Source organism: Monocercomonoides exilis (assembly GCF_001643675.1).
Source record: "Monocercomonoides exilis strain PA203 chromosome Unknown scaffold16-1735695, whole genome shotgun sequence".
Lineage (NCBI taxonomy): Eukaryota > Preaxostyla > Oxymonadida > Polymastigidae > Monocercomonoides > Monocercomonoides exilis.
The window spans coordinates 998,615-1,016,419 of NW_027150561.1; the positions used below are offsets into that span (position 1 = coordinate 998,615).

General features: G+C 41.9%; 3 protein-coding genes across 3 annotated transcripts; 1 reads left to right on the forward strand and 2 right to left on the reverse strand.

Moving 5' to 3' along the window:
• Positions 1–864: 864 nt before the first annotated feature.
• MONOS_17426 (uncharacterized protein) lies at positions 865–9,095 on the forward strand (the record flags this gene model as incomplete). Its single annotated transcript, XM_067870345.1, has 2 exons — positions 865–3,967; positions 4,030–9,095. The coding sequence occupies 2 exons, from the start codon at positions 865–867 to the stop codon at positions 9,093–9,095; spliced, it is 8,169 nt and encodes a 2,722-aa protein (XP_067729631.1).
• A 1,307-nt stretch (positions 9,096–10,402) lies between these two features.
• Positions 10,403–16,725, reverse strand: MONOS_7120 (putative Homotypic fusion and vacuole protein sorting (HOPS) complex component Vps18B; the record flags this gene model as incomplete). Its single annotated transcript, XM_067877423.1, has 8 exons — positions 10,403–11,779; positions 11,954–12,063; positions 12,231–12,768; positions 12,988–13,881; positions 14,140–15,810; positions 15,919–16,325; positions 16,379–16,463; positions 16,519–16,725. The coding sequence occupies 8 exons, from the start codon at positions 16,723–16,725 to the stop codon at positions 10,403–10,405; spliced, it is 5,289 nt and encodes a 1,762-aa protein (XP_067729632.1).
• An 87-nt stretch (positions 16,726–16,812) lies between these two features.
• Positions 16,813–17,590, reverse strand: MONOS_7119 (pre-mRNA branch site protein p14). The gene is made up of 5 exons (XM_067877421.1): positions 17,541–17,590; positions 17,399–17,477; positions 17,295–17,334; positions 17,137–17,241; positions 16,813–17,067 (listed from the first exon to the last, which is right to left on the reverse strand). Exons 1-5 carry the CDS (start codon positions 17,562–17,564, stop codon positions 16,941–16,943), a joined length of 375 nt encoding a protein of 124 aa, XP_067729633.1. The 5' UTR covers positions 17,565–17,590; the 3' UTR covers positions 16,813–16,940.
• Positions 17,591–17,805: the final 215 nt, after the last annotated feature.

Sequence of the window (17,805 nt, forward strand, 5' to 3'; positions counted from 1 at the left end):
TCAATGATTGTTCTGTTCAATTTTGCACTTCTTTTGGCATTGTCAAAGACTGCAAATATCAAAAGCAACAATCAAATTTATGTAGGAAATGACTCTTCTCAATGTTTCAACATTCAGATAATTGAAGACACATTCAAAAAGAAAGGCAATTGCTTGTTAAATTATCACAAAAGCCACAAAGATGAATTTTTAACAAACTATGGCAGCTTTGAAAAGCAGTATTCATTTCGAAGAAATGGATTCACTACACTTTTGTGCAAATGGACTATTTCAAATTCTTCCACAGTTGTCAGCAACATACTCTTTGAACAATTTTTTCATTCGAATCTCGTCTGTGCACTCGACAATTCAAATATTTGTATCTCTTCGTGTCAAGTCACAAAACCATCAAGATTTGTCCCGTTGTTGAACATCCAAAGTTCATCATTCGTTGCACACAATTTTTCAATTGATATCAATCTTCTTCAAGAAAGTGTCGAATCAATTGGATATGTGAAAGGTGAAACTTCATTTTTGTTGATTGGTTCATCCGTTTTTCAGAATATTGTACTATGTGGAAGAAAAATGTTTGATATTGAAAGTTGTCATTTGTTCTCATCTGAAAATTCAATTTTCAACAATATCACCAACGTTCATAACCAAATACATACAGGAAAAACTGATGGTCAGTTCAGCATGATTGAGGAAAGCATTATGGAAAGTTGTGTTGTTTTCGCTTGTGAAAATGCATTGGATGGAACAGTGATGAATGGATTGAAGAAATCAAATGAGTTGGTGTGCAGAAACGTTTCGTTCTTGAATAACATCAACAAACTCATCAATTACGACAAACAAACAACAATTCATACCTCCAACACAATCAATATGAACAATTGCGAATGGATGGACTGTACCTCCGCAACAAATGGAGGAGCCATTTGCATATCAGGAAACAGCGCTTCAACGCTGACTCTTTCATTGTGCTATTTCAGAAATGACACTGCACAAAGTGGAAGAGGAGGAGCAATATACACAAAATCAATCTCACAAATCTCAATCAAGCATTGTTTCTTTCTCGGGTGCCAAGCTCCAGATCAATCTTTCAATGAAGCTGGAGGAGCAGTTTGTATCTTCAATCCGCAAACAACATACATATTTGAGAACAGCTCATTGAAAGATTGTTATGTTGGAAATGATGGAGGAGGCTTATCAATAGATAGAAAAGGAACTCAAATAAATGGGGATCAGATCCTTGATTGCTCATTCGTTAATTGCACAACTTCAAATGAATCAACACCAGTTGGAGGAGGAATTCAAATGTGGGATATGTCAATTTCTCCTCTCATTAGCAATTGCTTATTTACAAATAACTATGCCATGAATGGAGGAGGTGGACTCAGTTTGTATGTCAATTATCAATACACTGAAAAAAACTTATTCTTTTGCTTTTTCCATAATAATGCGGGGGTTTATGGTGGTTGCGATGTTCTATTAGCAAATCAACAAGAAAATACAATCGATATATCGTGTCGATCAACTCGTCAAACTGGAATACGAGTGAGTCCAAACTTTGCCACAACTTCAATAACTGATCGAAGTGATTGGCTTCTGAATGAAGGAGGAAGGATCAGATATGTGGGATCAAAGCAGACTCAGGAGAATGCAAGAGATGCATTTGCATGTGGAATCAATGAAAGCCATCCCTGCAACACAGTCAGCCATTGCCTGACACAGATGATTCCAGGTGTTGTGAAAGACATTGAAATATTGGCAGGAACAATTGTCGAAACACACAGTGTGGATTGTGGTGTCAATGCATTCACAATATGTGGACAAAGTGATTCGAGCACAACGATGCAAACAGAATTTGAAACAGCTGACTTGTCTCTTTTTTCGGTCTCAGCAGGCACATTGTCTGTCAGTGACCTTGCTCTTGTACACGACCCAACACACCAGAACAATTGCAGAACAAGGCTGTTCGAAATATCAGGCGAGGGAGAAATGGATGTGAGCAGGCTGAACATATCAGCTGGAAGCGCGCTTCAATCTGGTACAGCTTATTCCACAGAAATGGTTTGCATCCAAAATGGGAGGATGAGCATGGATCATGTGAAGTGGAAAGGGATGGTCTCAACCGTTTCACTGCTTTCGCTTTCTTCAACAAGTGCTGTTTCATTGAGACTTTCGGAATGTGACTTTGATGGGATTGAAAGAACAACCAGCGGATCAGCAGTGATGTCGTTATCCAATGGCATGGCAAATATTGATTTGAATTCAAGTGTATTTGAAGGATGCGGGAGCACAAGTTCAGAGAATGGAGGATCAACAATGCTGTGTGTTGGGGATGCAAATGAAGTGAATGTGAAAGACGGGTCGTTTAATGGCTGCTTTTGCTCGGCATCCAACGGACTTGGCGGAGGAATCCTTCTTCAATTATCAACTGAAAACCCAGATTTCTTGATTTCTTCCTCCTTTGGCACAAACACAGCAAAATGGGGAAATGACATCTTTGCCATTTCACCCAATCTGGAAGTGACCGCGAAGTCACAAAAAATCACATGTGTCACAGCCTCATCGGATTCCGTTGACAAAGTGAAAGGATATGATGGTGGAAACAACAGTGTGGCCATTCCTCTGTGCATCTATCTTCTTTCTCCTCCATCCGAGATTTATGTGAGTAATACTGAGGCGTCCAATCACTCGCATTGCGGAATTGTCCAATTCCCTTGTTTGACTTTGAAGCACTCCCTCACTCAGCTTGCAGGGCCAAAGAAAATTGTTGTTAATGGAATGATTATGATGAGCGATGAATTGGTATTTGGTGAACAGAAACATGAAATCCGAGGAAAAGACGATCAAAGTGGATGGACAGTTTCTGATGCCACCGCAGGAGCAAATACGGCAATGGTGAAAGTTGGAGTCGAAACAGTCTTGTCAACTCTTATCTTCTCTCTTCCTCCTTCTCTTTCACATTCCACTTTTATTTCGTCATCATCATCATCACTGACTATGTCTCAGTGTTCGCTTTCCATTCAAAATCCTTCATCTGAAATTGCATTTCTATTCTTGTCTGTTGACTCAGGGATGTTAACAATCGATACATTCTCTGTTTCGTCAAAGATGTTGAGTGGAAGTCCATTGATCTCGTTGTCAGGAAGCAGCACAGAAGCAGAATTAACAAGCATTCAAATGAATGAAGTTGGAACAACTTGTGCATCAGGCTTGTTTGAAGTGAAGGGGAAGGCTTCACTTCTGATGAGAGATTGCATCATTTCTTCGATTACTCAATCAGAAGAGATGGCATCCTCTCATTTGATATCTTCCACAAGTGCCAAGAAAGTTGAAATTGTCAGCTGCACTCTGTCCAACTTTGTGGGGAAAAATCAAAACGGGGGAGCAATTGAATGCACACTTGAAGATGGCTGCTCTTTTGCGTTTGAAGAAGGAAGCATGAGTTCGTGCAAAAGCGAGAGAGGGAATGGAGGCGGGCTGTGGATACATATGAAAAGTGGATCGAGCTTCAGTGTTGGCAATATCACAGAAGCTCTTCCAAACAATGGAAGTGAGGTTGAGCAAGAGGCAAAGGTGGGGTTTTCGGAGTGTGATGCAACTGCAAATGCAGATGGGAGCAAAGGATTGGGAGGAGGGATATATCTTGTTTTGGATGATGGAGCATCTGATTTTGTTTTGAAGAGTGTGCAATTCATTGGGTGCAAAGGAAGGAAAGGGAAAGATGTGTTTCTGGATGCTGATGATCTGGGTGCAGTGGCAAACACAACAACATTTTGCTTCGATGTTGAATTGAATGACTTTGAAAAGTTGAACGGCTTTGAGCGCTCAACAGCAAATGAAGAGTTCGAAATACCGCTTGTTGTGTATCTGTGGAATAACTTCACAGAGCCATGCCATGTGGGTGGGCAAGAGGCTCATGACTTCAGTGGTTGTGGATTCGAGCAAGTTCCATGTGATACGATTACAAAAGCAGCAAGTTTGAGGTTTTCAGGCAAAAACAAGTCAATCAAGCTGAATTCACCGTTCTTTTTGGAGAAGAATTGAACATGAAGACAGAGGAATGGAGTATGAGCGGAGAAGGAAATGAAACGAATTATGGGATAGCTGGTGATATTTCTGGTGCTCAAAGTGGAATATTCGAGTCACACTGTCCAGTATCATTCATTGAAGTGGTGCTTTCACTCTCAGAAAGAATTGGATCTTATGGAAGTATTTTCCATTGTGTTTCCAGCACATTGACAATTCAGAACTGTGGAATTGTTGCATCGAAAAACGAATTGCGAGTTTCCTGTGTGAAAGTGGAAGGAGGCGAGGTTGTGATGAACAATGTATTTGGGAATGCAATCGGATGGCAGAAGAGTGCGATTATTGTTGATGGGAGTGGTGGAGAAACACCTTCGATCGAAATTGTGGAAGGCAACTTTTCAGGAAATGGGCAGCAAAGCGGATGCTTGGTTGAAAGCAGAAATGTAAGGTATTTGAACATGACGAAATGCGAAGCAATATCTTTTGTTCGAAGAACTGGAAATGGAGGCAGTATAAGTGTTGATAACAGCAACATAGAAAACGAAAACACACAAATTAATATCGAAGGGAATGTTTTTGATGGATGCTCTGTGATGGCTGATGGAAGCAGAGGAGGTGCCATTGATGCTCAGATAAAATGGAATACTCAATTGAACATCATTTCATGTACTTTCACAAGATGCACTGCCCCTGACGAAGAAGGCAAGATTGGGCTTGGCGGGGGAATGGCACTGACATTGGTTGATGGCGATCCTTCATTTTCAATATCATCCCCTGTTTTTGATAACAGCAAGCCAAATGTTGCAAAATACGGAAATGACCTGTTTGTTGAATCATCAAACTTGACAAAGAGCATCACCAACGCCTCGCTTCCATTTGTGCTCGAGCACATGGCAGATATTTCGTTGGATTCATTGAGCGGCTTTGATAAAAGTGACACAACAAATGCCATTCCACTGATCTATTTCTGGCGAACATTTGGATCAGAGATATTTATTGGGGGCAATGGAAAGGATGTGTGTATTTGTGGACTTTCTGATTATCCTTGCCTGTCAATTGATTATTCTTTGGATCGGCTGCTTGAAGGAAATGAAAGGAATATTAACATCATTGGAAAAGGAATTCTCAAAAAAAGTGTTGATCTTGGTGATATTTCAATAAGCTCAAATAATACAGATATGTGCTCACTTGAGTGTCGCTCTTCTATTGAAGGAGCGGAGGACGAAGCAATGAATGTTCAAGGCATCTCATATTTCGAATTGATAAGATTCGTTCTGCCATCTTCATTCGCCACTGGTGTAAACAGTTTGATTCATGTCAGCTCCAGAGAAGGATCGTTGACTCTGAAAGACTGTTCATTCGCAAAAAATGAAGAAAGAGGAGAAGAAGACATGATTAACTTTGGCTTGATTAAAGCGGATGCAGGAAGTGTTGTTTTCGCATTTGTGGCAATACAGTCGCTTTCCTTTTCCTGCGACATCGCATCAATAGCATCTGCTGCATCCTTGGCATTCAGAAACTTGACAATGAAAAACATCCAGCTGGAAGGCGGAAGCGGGTTGTATGTTGCAAGGGCTTTAACTGGAAATGAAAATGTGAATGCTGAAGCCGATGAAAGTGTTGTGGTGGAGTGGAGCACACTTGAAGAAGTGACCCAGAGTGCAGCTGGCAACATCGCAATGTTCCGAAGCACAGGCATTGACCCAACAAAAATGGTCATCCGCAATACAACAATCAAAAAATGTGGTGGTTCTGGATGCAAAAATGGAGGGGCTGCTTTGTTCAGACTGAACGAAGGAGGGCGTTTTGACTGCTTGTTTTCTTCAATCACCGACTGCTTCTGCTCATCAACTGGAAGGGGTGGAGGCTTGTTTTTGGAATGCACATCTGCGGCTGCCGAGCCAGCAGCATTTGTGCTGTCGAACATCACGTTCAAGGACAATACTGCATATCGGGGAAGAGATGTGTATGTGAAATGCCGCTCGATAGAAGCACAGATCGCAGATGGGCAGTTTTTGCTGGACTTCAGAGCCCCATTTGTGAAAGACCTCGCAATATGGGGATGCACCTCAGACATGTATCTGGACGAAGAAGATCTGCTGAAGAGAATTGTGAAGTACCAGAGCGAGACGGTGTTTGTGTCTTCGGCCGGGGACAATCACGAGGACAGCAAGCAGTGCGGAGGGCTGGATGGGCCATGCAGCACGCTGAGCGAAGGGCTGCTGCACGTCATTCCGTCATTGTTCTCCCAGCTGCTGATCTCCAGCCGCACCGCCATCTTGAGCAGATGCAATGTGCTGAATGTCACCATCCGCTCGCTTGAATCGCCTTCGCCGGCGCAGGTGTTCCTCAACTCAACAATCCCATGTGGCAGCAGCATTATCACAACCTCAGAGAAAGTCCGGATCGAGAGCTTGTCGTTCTCTGTTGGCTCCTCCTTTTCGTTTTCAGGAGGATCACTCATCAGTGAGACAAATGGGCAGCTTTATCTTTCGTCAGTCCTTTTTGCATCTGAAGTGCCCTCAAACAGCATCCATCCCATTGCCTTCAACTCAGCTCTCCTGAGCGTTGAAAGCGGACTTCTGCTCATCGATAATTGCACCGTATTGGAAATTTCATTTGAGCAGCCAGTGTTCCGGCTGACTGGCAGCAGCAAGGTGTCTTTGGCAAAGGTGGATGTGAAGCAGGTTGAGTTGTCGTCCAATCTGTTTGAAGTTGGAGAGTGTGTAAGTGTGGTGATTGATGATGCAGCGGTGGATGGAGTGAAGTCTCGCAATGGCAGTGTCATTTCCATTTGCGAAGATATGTCGGGAGTTGTTTCCTTTGGCAGTTCTTCCATCAGAAACTTCAGTCGTGACTCTTTTGGTGCATGCTTCCTTTCGGCATCTTCGCCTTCTGCCCGGATAAACCTGTCAAACTGCTCGTGCTCGGATTGTGTGTCGTTGTCGAAAAAAGGGAGCATTGTGGATGTCAGCAGTGCACTTGTCATTTCTATGCAAATGTGCGAGCTTGTGGGGAGGCAAACAATTTCCAGCAGCGAAGAGAGTGTCTGCAAATGGAATGGATCGCTCATCAATTTGTCACATGCAGCAGCACTGATGAAGGATGTGACAATATCGAATTCGTCATCAGGAGGATTGTCGTTGGCAGCGGGCAGCATGACAATCGAGAAAGGCGAGTTTTATGACAACAGCCCCTCGATGCCGAAATACCCATCACTCCGCCGGAACGTCTTCTGCTGCGATTCGGCTTCGTTGGCAATTGACAGCTTGAAAGGCGGGGATGGCGTGAAGGACAACACTTCGTTGTGGATCACGAGCGAAGACTGCAGCTTGAAGGGTGCTGCACAGGGGCGACCCTCTCCGTTTTTCATTCCTCATCTGGAATCAGCAAGTCTGGCTGAATCTGGGAGCGAGGCCAATATCAAATTCATAGGATCGCTTTTCTTGCCATGCGATCTATCTTTCAAGTTGATATGCACAATCAACGATGTGGAGTTGGTTGAGAGGTATCCATTTGACGAAAATAGCTTTGTTTCTGAAACAGAAGTTGTTGGAACAATTCCGTCAGCAAAGTTAACATCAGATGCCGATGGGTCAGAACTCTCCACAGCAATTGAGTTTGGAAAATCTTCAGCTTCGACAAAATCATTCATTCTGAAGAACAGGAGTGTAACCCAAACAAGTGGAGATGAAAAGATTGTTGAAGGTGGAAAGAAAGAAAAATCATTTTGGCCAATTATTGTGATTGTGTGTGTTGTATTTGTTGTGCTTCTGCTTGCAATTGTTGTTATTCTGGCTGTTCGGTGGAAGAAGGTGAAGAATGAAGCAGAAGATCTGAGAGAGATTGTGAACGATAACATCAGAAAGGATCCAAAGGCGTTTGAGATGGTGACGATGGAGATGTCGCCTGAGGAGCAGTGGAGGAGAGCAGAAAGAGAGGCCGAGAAAAAGAATGAGGAGAGGATCAAGAAGAGAATATATGAGACGAATATGCAACATTCAGAATCATCGGAGCATCTTCTCTCTGAGAGCGGATCGACTGAATACATTCTTGGAAAAGATTCAGACAAGATTCCTCAATGGGCACTGGAGAAAGATGAGGAAGAAGAGAAAGATACAAGAAAGAGAACGCCTTCACCTTCCATCTCTTCCACATCCACAACTGATTCAGATTCAACATTTGTTCGAGGAGAGGATCTGTGTCCCACCACTTCATCAATGTCGAACTTGGTGGATGCAATGGCCTGCTCATCCCCTCATGAGAAATTGATTGTGGATCTGAGGGATTCGCTGTTCATGCTGCTTCATGGAAGGAATGAGAAGAAAGAGATGGCGATTGGGAGTTTGAAGGAGAGGGAGCAGACAGTTGCCCAGATCCTGTTCTGGGTGGCCAATCTTGCGCTCCACTCCTTTGACGAAATGGAAAATGAGCTTTCCTCTTTGGCCAATCTCAGTCCCCACATTGTGCTGTTCTCAGAGCACATGGTCATCTGCATTGCCCTCCACTCCGACTGCTCGTCAGACTCTGACACTTCCTCCATCTCTTCAGCCTCCACCATGGTCACATCTTCCTCTGATGTTTCTGTGAAGAGCGAGAGATTCACAAAATCACCACCTCCTTCATCCGCCTTTGAGGATGAGGATGACAACAGAAAAGAGTGCATGAGGTGGAAGGCGCCAGAGCTGCTGATCAACAAGAAGCTTGGAGCAACAAAGGAGTCGGTTGCCTTCTCGATTGGGATGATGTTGTGGGAGTGCCTTACGCTCCAGATCCCATTTGGGGAGTACGAGGCAGAGGTGGCAGGACAGAAGATTGTGAATGGAGAACGACCTATCATGGGAATTGCTGAAAAGAACCCATTTTCTGGCTGCGTTCTGTCGTGCCTGGACAGCAATGCCCCAGCAAGGCCAACACTTGTCGGCCTCAAGCGCGAGTTCATCCAGCACTTTCCTGCAGGCGCAGCTGTGCTCACGATGTCTGATGCAATTGGCTACGCTTATTCGAGCAGCAGCGGCAGTCGGCGCAAGGCTTCTGGGGCAGAGTCCGAAGGGAGCGGCTCTGGAAGTATTTTATGAGAACTGCATTTCAGCAAAAGGATTGCAAAGTGCAAATGGAATCTGGGGCATTTATCAGGAACAGTAATGACATTTGCATTTGCAATCTGTACTTATGCGCCATTAATAGGGGGGTGAATGGTTGTGTTTCTGCTTTTGTTGGGCGTGGCAAGAGGCGTTTTGCACCATTTTCAAAGCAAAAATGGAACTTTTCTTTTTTCATGTTTATTTGTTCGTTTTCTGTTTATAATTCTTATGACTTGAAAGCCCGCACCAGCAAAAGCATGGAACATTTCTCTGTGGCGTTATAAATAGAATATGTGCTGCTCTCCGAGAAATTTTTTAAGAATAAAATATTATTTTCAAAGATATTGAAAATTCATCAAATTTCTATCAAACTTTTGTTGCTTTACAAGAATATGAAAAGCAGTGCTTTTATAATCTTCAACGCAGGATATTTCCTTTTCGAGCAAATATAATAATTTGTTATTGTCAAAGCATATGTTCAATTTTCAATTCAGAGAAGCTCGGATTCGATGGCGTCGCTTAAAACCAAGATCTCAAGAAAAAATATTTCTTCTTTATTTATGAAATATTGCTGGTTAAAGGATGCAACATGAATTGTTAAAAAATGCCATTAAAGCTGCTTTTCAATAAATATTCTGAAAAAAATCTGATTATGATGTCATATTAATAACAATCATTTGCGCACTCATTTTTGTTTTGAATGTAATTCATTCAATTTGGTTTTTGAAATTATTGTTAAAATATTTCTCTGACAAAAAGCCTTATATACCAAAACATATAGCTAAACAAAGAAAAATTTAAGGGCTTGCTATTATTCATCGAGTAATTTTGCAAAACTATCAATCAAGCAAACAAAATCAAAATTGAAAACATCAAAATATTTTATGGGTTTGTTCAATAAAGATGAACTTCAAAATTATCGATTTCTCACAAAAGATATTTCATATGCGCTTGCATATTTTTGTTTCAATAATAATAAACTTTTTCATAACACATAAATAAAGTTTTTGTTTGATATTCAGCTTTTCAAGAAATTAAATCATAGAAGTCTTTTAATCCTCTCTTGCCTGCATTTGCTGTTGAGTGTGTAATATGAATAATGATGTCAATTAAAATTTAAGTATATATATATATATATATTTAAAAAAATGGTGAATTCTCCTATTTTAAAAATAGTTTCAATATTTTGAAAAACATCAATCAAAATTACAAAAAATAAAAAAAAATTTTTTTTGAATAAATAATATCACAAGGCACATGGATTAAGGAATAACCTTTTTTTTTAACAAAAACAAAAATAATCAAAAGTTACTGTGGTAATTAATAACAACTGGCTGTTCTTTTTTCCACACAGCAAACAGCACGTGCTGTATGTGATGGGACAGATTCAAAGGAATGCCATTGCAAGAAAGCGTCAGCGAGGCATGAGACAAAGGAAAAGGGAGAGAGTGTACATGCTTATGAAATGGCACCGGGATGGTGGAATAAGAAAACGGAGAATAAGAAGAAGAATAAGAAGATGAAGATGATGATGTTATTGAAGTGCTTTTTGAATTTATCGTGCTGGAAGGCGAGAAAAATGCATTTCGTTTTTTCCTTTGCGAGCTCATTTCCCCTTCTCCCTCCGCTCTTCCATCGTTCGCTTTATTCGCCTGTGCGCTCTGCTCAAAAGCAGGCTGTGCTTCATTCAGCAGGAGAAAGTGATGGAACAGGAATGAATGCAGCGTCGCCACAAGAAGATGCTCATCAACTGTGAATGTGAAGGTGCCAATGTCCGGAAAGCACGACTCAGAATCGCCTAGAAGAAACGAGGAATCTTCTTGCCTTGATTCTTGCTCTGATGTGGAAGAAGGAGAAGGAGAAAGAGAAGGAGAAGGAGAAAGAGAAGGTGAAGGTGAAGGGGTTGAAGGAAGCAGATGTGAATGCGCCAGAGGAGAAATGGTGGACATGAGCGACGTCGATATCTGAATGCGCTGAGAGTCTGAGTCATCGCCATTGAAACCAGCAGCAGCAGCAGAAGAAGAAGAAGCTCCATTTTCAGAGGAAACAGACTCACCTTCTGTCTGAATCGCCTCCAGCATGTTCTCCTTCCGCTCTCTTTCTCTCGTCCACACACGCACTTTCTCTGGCACCGACGGCGAGTGCTTCAGAACCACACACACAGGAAACCGCTGCGTCTGGTGCTCGCCTTTGAGGAGGCTGAGCGCAATCCAGCGGGGAATGAGCCTGGGAAGCGGCAGAAGAAGATGGTCGATCAGGAAGTTCGGGTTTCTTTGCGAAACGTATGAAGAAGAAGACGTGTATGAGAAGATGGAAGGCGGGATCAGAGCTTGCGAAGAGCTGTGTGCGGATGCAGGGGCAAAGGAGTACTGGAGCGAGGAAGAAGAGAAGAACGGGGTGAGCAGCTGGGCTGGCGGGGAAGCCATCAGCGTTGGGTTGCAGTAAGGGAAAGGGGCGTGGCTCAAGGTGATGTTGGAGTAGCCAACAGCAGGCGAAGCACAGGTGAAGGAGAAAGAGGACAAGTCATCGTCAGGAATGACCGAGGCAAAGCGGTGTGAGGTTGTGGTGGACGGGGAGGGGAGAGCAAATGGGACGTCTGCTATTTCTCGCAGGGTGGAGCGGAAGAGGATGCGGTTCTTGTGGTCGAAGGCGCTGATGAGTGTGGAGGGTGGGAATATCTGGTGGTTTGTGATTGGGATGAGGAAAAAAAAAAAGAATAATTAGGTTAGTGAAATGTTTAGTTTCAGTATTTTATTTTTATTTTTAGGAAGAGAGAAGAAGAATTATTTTTGCATAAACATAAAAAAAAAAAAATGATAATGAATTAATAAAAAAAGACGCAAAGGACATACAAAGTTTTGCAACGTCTGAGAAAGAGATGTGTTTGATAATTCAGCATTTTCAGTTGATTTTCTTTGGCGTGAATGTGAAGTCACAAATTCCTTCCACCAAACAGGCAATGCTGAAAGATCAATGGAAAAGACATAAAATGGAATAAGCAAGTATTCCATCATTCAATCAGAATTCACAAGAATTGCGCAAAAAAACAAAGAAAATATTTGAATAATAATATAAAAACCAATTGCAATAATGATGATGATGACAATTAAAATAAAATAAAAAACACACATTTTTCTTTCTCTTCCATCGGATTCCATGTTTCAAACAGGTTCATCAAACATTCTTCCCCCAAATTCATCAGAACGCAATCATCTTCTTCAATATCATCATCTTCATCCTTTTCATCATCATCTTCTTCTTCTTCTTCTTCCTCTTCTCCATCAACATCTTGATTGCCATTGCCATATTCTTCTCCTTCACTCAATTTCTTCCCTCCTTCTAAATTATTCCTTCCTTCAACATTTCTGTTCCTGTTCCTGTTCTTTTGATCATCCTCTGCAACCCCATCATCATCGCAGTTACCTCCACTTTCCTTCCTCCCTTTCAACCCTCCCTTTCTCTTTCTCTCTCTTCTTTCCCCTTTTGAATGAAGAAGCTCAGAACTCGAATGCTCTGTTGAAGATGTGATATTTTGCTCATCAGATGATGCTGGTGCATTAACAGCAGCGTCGTTGTGATCGAAGTATTGATATTCGCTTTCAGAGCGAGGGAAGATGGGGAATGCGCAGCGGAAACACTCGGGGAGTTCTAAGGTGATGGTGAGGCGCTAAAGTTAAAAGAAATGACATATAAAGGTGAAAAGTATTATTTGAAAGGGAATAAATAGAAAACAAAGGAAAGATGAGGAAAAGATAATATTTATATATGAATTAATAATAAATATAATAATAAAAGATAGAATTCAAAAGCAGTAAAATCACATTTATTCTTTCCTCAAAGATATTTTGCTCATGTCACACTCACACATACACATACACACACACACCCCAGTTCTCGTATCTGCTGTGAACCACTTGTGTCTGTAGATATTGTTCTGATAGTGTTTCCACAGCGGTCCTTCCACTTTCGGGAACAGAAACTTCGCCAGCTCGCTGATTGGCATCCGGCGCCTGTGCAACTTCCTCCAAATGCGCTGCAGCTGAGCCAAGTCAACTTCCACTTCGTCGTCTCTCTTCCCGTTTTTCACTGCACTCTGCAGAGATAACTCTGGGCGCAGCTCAAAAGCGGTTTGGGGGTGGCGGGAGGATCTGTACAGGGAAGAGGCAGCAGAAATAGAAGAAGAATTAGCAGCATTTGCTGTATTGCGGGCAGAAGACGACAAAGACATAGACAAAGGAGATCGAGAGCGGGAGCGAGAATTGGATTGAGAATGTGAATGCGAATGCGAATGAGAACGAGAGCGAGAATGAGATTTGGATTTGGATTGGGAATGGGAACGGGAATGCGAACGCAGAGTGGAGAGAGAAGAAGGAGCCGGGGACGAAGACAGCGACGATGACGAGGCAGACAGCGGAGATGGCACCATCGTCATTGACGACGATGGCCCAGCAGCGATTGCTCGGAATGGCCTGTTCACTTGCTCGTCCCTCGCTGCTTCCTCCATCGCATCGTCAAACAGCCCATCTGCTTTCCCCTCTGCAATCACCTGGTCCTTCAGCTTCTCAGCTGACGTCTTCTTCCTCTTCCACACTTTCACCTCTTTCCCTGTCACTGCATTCACCACCTTCACATGGCTCACCCCGCTTGCTCCATCGCCTCCCACCACGACTGCCACGTGCTCTTCATCGGGAAGAGTCACATGCTGCTTCAAGGGAGCATCTGGGCAGACAATGCGCAGAGGGTTCTTGAAGCGCGGCTGGTTGCGGGAGGTGAAGGTGGGCTGAGAGAGAGAAAGAGAAGATTCAATAAATAAATAAACATTTAAAAGGAAAAAAAAAATATCATGGAATTTAATAAATTGAAAAAAGGTTTTTGTTCAACATTTTTCCAAACGCATTTCCAACACAACAAAAATCCTCAAAAATAAGAATCACATTCAAAACAACCCTACTCCATTCGCAAAACAAAAAAAAAAAAAAATATTAATTTTTTCTTTCTTTCTTCTTCTTCTTGATCAACACTCATCCCATGAACACACCCACAATTCAATCGTCCCCACTGATGTTGCCACCACCAGCAGGTCTTCCTTCTTTCCGTGCATCACACGCGGCACCAGCGCCAAGCTCAGCACAGACACCTCTTCTTCATCATCAGCCATATCACCCACATCATCAATATCCTCGTTTTCTGTCCTCCACGTGTCTGACTCTTCACTTTGATCAGCATTTTTCATTCGTTCTTTTTCTCTTTCTTTTTCTTTCTCTTTCTCTTTTCCATTTCTGTTATCTTTTTCCTCATTCTCCTTCTCCTTCTTCTCTCCTTCTTCATTCTCCCCCTTCAACTCCACTTCCGAACGTGAATCACTTCTTTCTCTTCCCTCTCTTCTTGCACTTCTGCTTCTATGCGCCTCCCTCTTCTGCTGTCTCTGCTGCCTCTGCAGCTCCTTCCTCCTCCTCCTCTGCTCCTTCATCCTCCTTCTCCTGTCCTGCTTCTTCAGCTGCTTCATAATCTCCACCATTCTCTTTCTCTTCGGCCGGAGCGAATGCACTTTGAAGATGGGGAAGGCCAGCATGTGGTGTTGCAGCACAATTGGCGCGGAAAGCGGCGGGCGAATGACAATCGAACGGGACTTCTTCGACGCGGACTCGGCGGGGCGGCTGGTGAGGCGATCGACTGGAATGGAAGAGGAAGAGGAAGAAGAGGAAGAATTGACAGAAGAGGAGGAAGAGGAAGATGCTGTTGTTGGGCGATATCCTTCTAAAGTGACAGTGTTCTGTGTTTGTGGAGATGAAGTGGATGAAGCTGCTGAAGAGGAGGAAGAGGAAGAAAGAGGAGGGAAAGCAGAAGTCTGAGACACAGCTGGTATTTGAGACTGAATTGCTGAAGATGAAGCAGAAGGAAATAGATTTGCCTCGGAAGTTGTTGTTAAAGAAGCATTTGCTGCATTTGCTGCATCTGTCGCTGTCTGAAGAGCATACTGATTTCCGCCAGTAACATTCGCATTCTGTGAAATGGTGTCAGCTGCCTTTGGCTGTTTGAATATAGTGAACGGCGACATCGATGAATGAGACAGTTTTGAGGAGGAAGACTTTGAAGAAGAGGAAGAAGAAGAAGAGGACGATGTGGTGAGGATCGATTCCATGTCTGAGTGCAGCAGCGACGGCTTCATTTCTCTTTCAAACCTCTTCTCCTCCACCAGCCTCTGCCTCTCCGCCCTCTCCTCGTCGCTCTCGTCCTCCCACATCTTCCCTGTCTCTTCGTCGTCAAACGCTGTGAGTCTCACTGCTCCGCTTTTGTGTCCTGTCCATATCCGCCGTGTGACCTCGTCCGCGCATATGCACCAGATCGGGTCAGGCTTCGCACTCGGAGCAGAAAACCCAGCCGACCCCAGGTGCTGCAGCTGCTGGATCTTTTTGTCTTCCTCGCGCCGCTTGTTCCGCGCTCGCACCTGCTCCCGCTTTTCGCGCCGGCGCCGCTCTCTTTCCTTCTGCCGCTCAGCCCCGTCTGTTCGTTTTCTGGACGGTTTTTTGCCTGGCGAGCTTCCGTCCTCCTCTTCTTCCTCGTCGAAGTCGTCGTCTTCCAGCGCGTCTTCGGCGTATCCGTCGTCGTCGTCGTCCACATCTTCAACGGTGAACGGAATGCACACGATGCACTTGTACTTTTCGGTGCTCCAAATACGCAAACATCCATCGCTGCATCCAGTTAGAAGCTGTTTTTTTTTTTTTTTTTTTTTTTTTTTTTTTTGAAATTATTTATTTTTCATTGAAAAAAAATTAAAAATAATTTTCAAACAAGAATAATATAATAACATTCATACAAATTTATCATCTGCGGAAAATATCATTGCCTTTACCAAATCTGGATGTTTTAGTGGTTGATAATATTCTGTTTTTACAGTATCTAACAAAAGAACATCTCCGCTCACCGTTGAGAATGCGATGCTTCTCTCGTTGTGAGACAGCGTCATTGAATGGATGCTGCGTTGGCTATTCTGTGGTCGCGCGAAACATGTTATTTCTTCAGGTTTGTAGATAAGTGAGTCAACAGAGTCAACTGGTAACCATCTGTAAACTTTACCATCCATTCCTCCAGAATAAAAAATTTTGGACTTTGAACATGATGCAACACTTTTGACTCCTTGCTTATGTCCCCTTAAAGTTGAAAGAAGTGCTCCATTCGTCATATCCCAAATTTGAATGGTTTTATCTGTCGAAGCAGAAACCACTGAAAATAAAAATTTATTCATTAAGAATTTCAGGAAATTAAAAAAAGAATACTTATATTTCCATCCAGAAATGTTATTGCATTGACCCAATCCAGATGTCCATCACAAGACATTTTACAACGAATTTCTTCAAATTCCTGGAATATAAAAAAGAATAAATACTCAATACTTCATTTTAAAGCGCATGCAAACATTAGGTATCGCCCATGACTTAATAGAACCGTCTCTACTTCCTGTGATAATTGAATTTGTTTCATGATGATATAAAACAGAGTTCACAGGCAAGCAATGATGTGCTCCTTCCCTTGGCAGAGTAAACGACAATTTGTGATGATCATAATTACGCTTTGTTGCAACTAACTGAATTGATTCGTCCGCTGCTTCAAGATAGGCTTTCATTGAAACAGGAACTCTTGTTATGGTTAAGTTGGGATTTATTCAATATGATTTAAAAGATTACTGTATGTTATAAATTATTCAAAAATATTGGAAATGTTGTTTTATATTCTTCAAGGAAATGAAATGAAAAGTTGGAAACTGAAACAATAAAATTTTTTGAAGTGTTAAATTATTTTTGAAATGAACAAAGAAGAAATATGTCATTCACATTAACATTAGCTACTTGATGCTTCAGGTTTTTTTTGATATGTTGCTCTGATTCTTTCCAATTCTGCTTGTTGTTTCTTTTGATCTAATTTCTTTGTCATCTTGGCCTGACTGTAATACAAAACAACAAGATACCTTAAAAAGTTCAAAAAGAAATGTATGCAACAATTAATGATTAAGAAAAAAACGAAATTCTGTTCAAACCTGTTTGAAACATTAAATCCAGACAAATGCTCGCATGCATTCTTTGCATCATAAATATCTTCATAAATAACAAAAGCCGTTCCTTTTGTATCCGGAGAACTTCCCCTGTGCAAAATTAATAACTTTTCAATTTGTGCAAAGAATAAAAATGTTCATACACTCGAATTTGTCTAATGGCTCCATATTGACCAAATAATTCTTCAAATATCAATTATTCATGTAATATAAAAATACGGATATTTAAAATTAACATCATTCAAACTGTACATCTCTTCAGAAGTAAATTTAAAAGGTAAATTTCGAACAAAAAGGATTCTGTTAACTTCTGGAGCTAATCGTTCCTAAACGAATTCATAGTAAAGAATAACATTTTATGGATTGTTAAAAACAATTTGATAAGCTACCTGTGCTTTTGCTCTCACGCTCATTGAATAAAATGGAAGTTACGGATCTTATAACCTTTATAAAAAATATGAATGAGCAAAAAAGGTGTTCTGGACTTTTTCACAAATGAACAAAAATTAGATTTACTCGATTCCTTTGTAAAAGATTATGAGCAAAAATTTGGCCAAGAAGCTTTGGATGAGTTTATTAAATTACATTTGAATGAGAAGATTTCATTTTATCAAAATAAAGAAAGAGGTGAAGCCAAAAATGAAAGTGAAATCA

Excerpts from the sequence above, each read along its gene's own strand:
- MONOS_7119 (XM_067877421.1), bottom strand. The coding sequence starts at position 17,564 with ATGAGCGTGAGAGCAAAAGCACAG. Across the intron at positions 17,478-17,540 it reads GCGTGAGAGCAAAAGCACAG|GAACGATTAGCTCCAGAAGT; the intron begins GTAGCTTATCAA and ends GAATTCGTTTAG. Across the intron at positions 17,335-17,398 it reads TACTTCTGAAGAGATGTACA|AATTATTTGGTCAATATGGA; the intron begins GTTTGAATGATG and ends TGATATTTGAAG.